At 36.9% G+C, this 7,042-nt stretch overlaps 1 protein-coding gene across 1 annotated transcript; it reads right to left on the reverse strand.

Annotated features, from left to right (window-relative positions):
- Positions 1–5,536: 5,536 nt before the first annotated feature.
- On the reverse strand, positions 5,537–6,454 carry LOC127972562 (putative gustatory receptor clone PTE03). The gene has a single exon (XM_052576166.1). It carries the CDS (start codon positions 6,452–6,454, stop codon positions 5,537–5,539), a length of 918 nt encoding a protein of 305 aa, XP_052432126.1.
- Between the last annotated feature and the right edge of the window lie 588 nt (positions 6,455–7,042).

Below are 7,042 nucleotides of genomic sequence, written 5' to 3' on the forward strand. Positions count from 1 at the left end.
TGAAGGCGGAGCGTGTTTCTGCTATCAGTGCGCTCGGAGGGGAAGTTGTTGCTGCTCACAGACTCTGCTGCCAGTGAAAGAGACGTTTCACCCGACGAAATGAAGACGACCTTGGGAACACAAGCACAGCACATCCCCCAAAAATCAACCTGCAGCAATGCTCGTTGATCGACTCGCCAAGCTTTACTTTTGTAATGCTTGCGCCACACAGATTGTGGAAACTTAACACTGGACTTCAAGTAACTTGGGCTATGGGCTTCTCCAACCTTCCTCCAGACTCTAGGACCTTGCATTCCAAATGATATAAAAAACTTGCTCTCATCTGAAAAAAGGAGTTTGGACCACTGGGCAACAGTCCAATTCTTCTTTCCTTAGGCCAGGTAAGATGCCTCTGATGTTGACTGTGGTTCAGGAGTGGACAAACACAAGGAATATGACAACTGTAGCCAAATTCCTGTCTGTATATCTTGACCCCAGCCTCAGACCATTCCTTGTGAAGTTCACTTAAATTCTTGAATCAGTTTTGCTTGACAATCCTCATAAAGCAGTGGTTCTCTCGGTTGGTTGTGCATCTTTCTCTTCCACGCTTTTTCCTTCCATTCAACTTCCTGTTAACATGCTTGGATACAGCACTCTGTGAACAGCCAGTTTCTTTGGCAATGATTGTTTCTGGCTTACCCTCTTTGTAAAGGGTTTTAATGATTATCTTCTGGACAACTGTCAGATCCTCAGTCTTCCCCATGATTGTGTAGCCTAGTGAACCAAACTGAGAGACCATTTTGAAGGCTCAGAAAACCATTGAAGATGTTTTGAGATGATTAGCTGCTTGGCATGTCACCATATTTTATTTTGAGATATTTAATTGATGAGTTTTTGTAAAATTTTAGCCAAAATCATCACAATTATAAGAACCAAAGCCTACTTCAGTTTTTGTGCATATAATTAATTTAACCTGTTAGCGTGCACCCAGACGTGGGTGTCCTCAACTCCCCATGTCCGCACGTGTCAATATTTACAAATAGATTAAATTAAATGGGAAAATTTAATCTTGACAAACTATATATCACTATATAGATCTACGCCTTAAGCATCGACAACAGATCGCTGTCTTTCAATGGAAAGCTAATAAATAATGTATTTTCTACATTTGTGTAAACAGTACACCTCAAAACATGAAGAAGGAAAAAGCATTACATACCACATTAATCGTAATAATGAGTCATAAACCCATCCACAGCTGTAAATCCCGGTTTAGTTAGAAAGGTATGGGTCCACTGAAAGACATCTCATGGAGCATGTTTAGTCCAAAGAAGCAATAACATTGTAATATGGATGATCATTCCTTTATTTACATTTCAGTTCTTTAGTGACAGAATTGTTTGTGTCTGCTATGGAATAACTCACGGTCAGAAACTGCATCTTGGTGGTAAGAAAATGGCATGGTTTTGTAGCGTACAGTGTCACAAACAGAATGAGACGATCCACAAAAAAAGTGGAAAAGCGGAAGATAGTTTATTTGACTTCTGGCGCTCTCTCGTGACGGCTCGTGACACACGCTCTGATACACCCATCATCTGATGGAGGCGGAACATATTGACCACATTTTTCTTTATTTGTTTTATTTTTCAACAGTTTTTATATATGTGTGAGTGTGTTTTATGTTGAATGTGCCTGTTGAATGTGCCTCAAGATTGTCTGGACCCCTTTCCTGTCAAGGAAACAAATAGCTAAAAAGGACCTTTCGACATAAGTGAAGTGATAATGTGATCATACAACAGAGGACAAGTCTGTTGCAAAAAAAACCCCTCTCGTCAGAAAACTAATCATGTGACATCACATCCTGAATCGACATCCTGTTAGCCAGACTGCTCGCTCCTAAAAAGGAGCTGATTCAATTAACTCTGATCACAAGATCCTAAACCCAGGAATCATCAGTAATTAATGGACCACAACAAAGGGTCCATTTAGAGTGTTCGGTGGAGGAACCATTGATGAAGTATAAACTAATTAAATTTGCACTCAGTTCAGTTAAAGCAATTTGAATCCTTACATTTGAGTCTTCTCAAAATAAATGAGCTAATATTTCCTTACAACGTACTTTCATTGTGATTCATTGTGAATGATGCATTTCTAGCAATCTCAGGATTTTCTGTAATTGGCATAAAAAGTGTTTTTTTCTTATTTTTCTTGTCAGGGTTTGGCAAGTGAGGACCCAGATGCAGAATTAACAGGGGGAACAGTTTATTAACAAGCGTGAAACACAGATGCAGTAAGACAGTCCACAGTAGGGCAGGGCACATGACAGGAGAAGAGGCTGGTCAGAAGGAAGTGGCTCCAGACTCTGTGGCAAAAGTAGACCTGGTAGTAACTCAAGTAGGACGGGCCTGACCCATTTGAAGGAAACCCTTGTAGTGCCACAATGTCTGTCAGATCAGGAGAACCAGCGACCAAGGAGGACTCAGGAAGCAGGACAGGAACCAACACAGAGACAAGAATTTGACAGATAAAAGTAAACTTGGAGACCAATGCCTAGGGAGAAAAGAAAACAAAAAGGTAAAACTAGAAATAACTTGAATTAATTGAAAACATAAGGATAATAATTGGAAAAAGCTAGGAACAAATAACTAGAACTACAAACCAAAATAAATAAAGAAAACAGCAATCTTGCTGAACACTACCACGGAAATAAAAGGTGGGAAAAAAACCCAAAAGGTTCGAGAGCAAAAACACCAAACTACAAAGACTAGAACTAGAGTCACAATGACAGGGTGAAATGGGCTGTGATGCATGGGGCGCCAGGTAAAATCTTGCCTAGGGCAGCAAATTGGTCAGGGCCGGCCCTGAACTAGACTACACATGGGAACAAATGAAAACTAGAGGGAACCAAATAGGATGCAAAATACTGATTAAAGAGTTCTAACACGACTAAATATCCAAGCAAGAGACTACACAAGGCACACACAAAACTGAACCAGCAAAGACCAGAGGGAAATGAGCACAATATAAAGGGAGCAGCGCACACAAGGATCATGTGAACACAATTAGATAAACAAATGACAAAACAAGGGGGCGTGGTGATTGGAAACAAGGAGGCAGGATAAGGGGAGCATACGGCCAACATAAACAAAGACACAACTATCTGCTCAGGCACAAAATATACACATTAAACAAGGATAGGACAGACAAGGGGCCCGTTCTTCGTACGTTGCTAACTCAGTTAACTGGATTTGATTGTTGACGATTTGGCATGATCTTGGATCGTTTGGTTCTTCAAAGCTCATCCCGGAGCTGCTGTCATAGCAACAGGTCCGTAAGCTTAAACCTGCTCGGGAGCAGGCTTATTTCATGTAAACAGGATTAGATCGCTTCTTTTCAACCAGAACTGATTCTCAAAACATGTCTGCTACCACCGCTACTTTATTACAAGAGTATCGAACTGATCCAGGGACAATAATTTAAAATAATAATCATTAAAAAATTATTTTAAAATAATATAAAATGCTGTGTAGTCCATAACAGCCTACAATAGACAGCCAGTTTTACTCACTGAAATATTTATTTGTCATAAAAGTATTACTTCATAATTGTATTAGAGTCTTACACACATGCTATACATATAATAGAGTCGTGCATTATTTTGAGTGATGACTGCTATTATAAGAGTGGTTTGATGGAGCGCAGGAGATGCAGATAAAATGATATTGACCCTTAAGAAACTTTCATTAATGCTGTCACGTAACAAATCTGTCCAAATATAAAATGAAATGAATAGATAATTTCTACATTGAAATAAAAATGTAAAGACTGCACAACTATTATAAATTGCGAATCTAAATAATTGGGAATCATGAAAAAATTCTAATAAAATAAAAACATGTAGGCCTATCTATTATCTGTTTCATGTATCTATTATAACATTTATGTAGTTTTGTTTGCTTGGCTGTTTCCTTATAAAAGTCCAGAAATTTGTCAAGTTTTTCGTCGGGTGTGATTTTAAATGATATGACGTCATTACATTGTTGTCTTGCCACCAGCCAATCGCTACACTGCTGATCATGGTTTCGAGTATCGATACATATCCCCTTTTAAGCCAACACATGAACGCGCAATTATCTCAGATAACTCAATCTAGCGATACTAATCATGCACAACAGGTGTGTTCGAAGAACCCAACTAGCCGGATCATGTTCAAATAAATCACTTATATTATGTCTAAGTTTCTGTCTAGTGTTTCATAAGTAAAAATATGCAGTGGGGAGTTTAATGACTAAATAGTTTGTAGAAGCCTTCAATACAGTTTGTAAATATTTGTTTATATTGGGGTGGGGGGACTAGACATAGTCTCAAAACAATGTTTGCAGGAATCTCATTTTTCATTAAATCTTCTTCAGATTTGAAATATAAACTCACGAGACATGTGACTTTCAACACATTACTTTTCTAGATTGCTCCAGGACTGATTTCATGTGTTTTTTATAAAAAAAAAAAAAAAAAAAAAAAACATTGGTGTGGTAAAAATATTTTCAAGCCCATAACTTTTAATATTTTTGAGCATTATCAGATCTGGTTGATAAAAAGTAAAGCCCAAAGGGTCTTCTTTCCAAAGATGCAAAAATAATGTGTGTAACACATTAAGGTTAGGTAGATAGGGCACTCTCAGCTGTCAGTCCCATAATGGGGGTGCTGGCTAACAGGTTAATACACGAGTTTCACAATTTGAGTTTAATTACTGAAATAAATGAACTTTTTCATTTTTATTGAGATACACCTGTATGTGTGTGTGTGTGTATTAATGACTATATTAATCGATTTATATATATACAGTCAGGTCCATAAATATTGGGACATCGACACAATTCTAATCTTTTTGGCTCTATACACCACCACAATGGATTTGAAATGAAACGAACAAGATGTGCTTTAACTGCAGACTTTCAGCTTTAATTTGAGGGTATTTACATCCAAACCAGGTGAACGGTGTAGGAATTACAACAGTTTGTATATGTACATCCCACTTTTTAAGGGACCAAAAGTAATGGGAAAGATTAACAATCATAAATCAAACTTTCATTTTTTAATACTTGGTTGCAAATCCTTTGCAGTCAATTACAGCCTGAAGTCTGGAGATCAATTAGACATCAGCGTACGCTGGGTTTCATCCCCGGTGATGCTCTGCCAGGCCTCTACTGCAACTGTCTTCAGTTCCTGCTTGTTCTTGGGGCATTTTCCCTTCAGTTTTGTATTCAGCAAGTGAAATGCATGCTCAATCGGATTTAGGTCAGGTGATTGACTTGGTCATTGCATAACATTCCACTTCTTTCCCTTAAAAATCTCTTTTAATTTTACAAGCAATGTCCGGTATCTGATATATTTGGTATCTGAGAGGTGACCAAGTGTCTAATCCATTTAAAGTAAAATGCAAAGTCTCAAATTCACAGTTTCATAAAATTTAATGTACATCATGATCACATTATTTATACAATACAATCATATAATAATTGAGCTTAATTAACATTCTATGCAGCATCTGTTACAGCTATTTGCAAGCTTTTATAATCCATAGAATTTTTTTGCGAATTTCAGGAAAGTTCAAACCATAAACAAGAGGGTTCAGGATGGGTGGTACAATGATAAACTCTAATGAAAGAATGATTGACAGCCCTATAGGGAGTTCCAAAAATGCAACCCGACTCAAGGTGACCTCGCAAAAAAGAGCTACTGAGAAATTTAAGAGGATCACAATGTGTGGAATACACGTTTGATATGCTTTTCTCCTGAAATCTAGTGAGCTTTTTCTACAAATGATAAGAATTTTAACATAAGAGTATAATATAAAACTTAAAGGCATGATAACAGTTGTGGTCACTATGAAAAAGCCAAAAACATTATTAACAATAGTGTTTGCACAAGAAAGCTTGACAATTTCCCAGTTGTGACAGTACACCTTCCATAGTTTGTTACCACATATCGTGAGTCTGGCATTTAATATACCAGCAATACCAACACAAAGCATAGGATAAATCCAGCTTATAGATATTAAAACAGATAAAATCTTGGGAGTCATTATGTTGTTGTATTGTAATGGTTTACTTATTGCTACATACCTGTCAAATGCCATTAACATTAAGATTGTGTTTTCATTTGATGCATATGAATAAATGACAAAAGCCTGTAAGATACATGCTTCACGGGAGACTGAGTGTGTATCAGACAGCAAGTCTGTCAGTAACCTTGGGAAAAAAGCAGCTGCCACGAACAAAGAGTTGACGGATAAACATGAAATCAGAATGTACATGGGTCGGTGCAATGTCCTTTCCAGAAAAATTGCAAGAATAATAAGGGCATTAAATAATACAATAGTACAATATAGAATAAATCCCAAACCGAAGAAAGCATATCTTATGTACCCAATATTTTCAAACAACATCAAGTAAAAATATGTTCCATTTTCCATTTTCCATTAAGCACAGAATGGATTCATTGACCTGAGGATGAAAAAAAAAATAAAATAAAAATAATAATGTGATCTTTATGTATCTTAAAAATAAACAGATTTGATGGTTATCAGCTTTAGATAACCACAATGTTTTAAATAATACATCATGTGAATATTATTTGATTTGATTATTAAATCAGTTAAACAACAAACATGTGATTGTATTACCTGAAATACCTTCTGTGGTATTATCTTAAATTACCATTACTCCATCTTCAAACATTGTGCAAATGTGCAGGGAATCACCTGTACCTGTTGTGGTTTAGAAGAACTAAGAGTCGCCAGTACATGCTGTTTTTTATAGTATAAAGCATATCTCTGGAGATCTCTCTCCTGTGCTTGATTTGCATAAACAGCACAGGCTCCTAGATTCCTTAAACAGGTTGTGTGGCACAGTGGGAAAAACTCTTGTAACTTAAAACTTACTGATTAAACTGCAAGCAATTGTTGCAAACAATTTGGTACAAAATACATTTGCGGGGGATATGGTACTCTTGGGTAGATTCACAGACAAGGTTGCACTATTTTTTCTTAGTTGTATTTGTC

The sequence above is a fragment of the Carassius gibelio genome, chromosome B15, assembly GCF_023724105.1.
Source record: "Carassius gibelio isolate Cgi1373 ecotype wild population from Czech Republic chromosome B15, carGib1.2-hapl.c, whole genome shotgun sequence".
NCBI classification, from domain to species: domain Eukaryota; kingdom Metazoa; phylum Chordata; class Actinopteri; order Cypriniformes; family Cyprinidae; genus Carassius; species Carassius gibelio.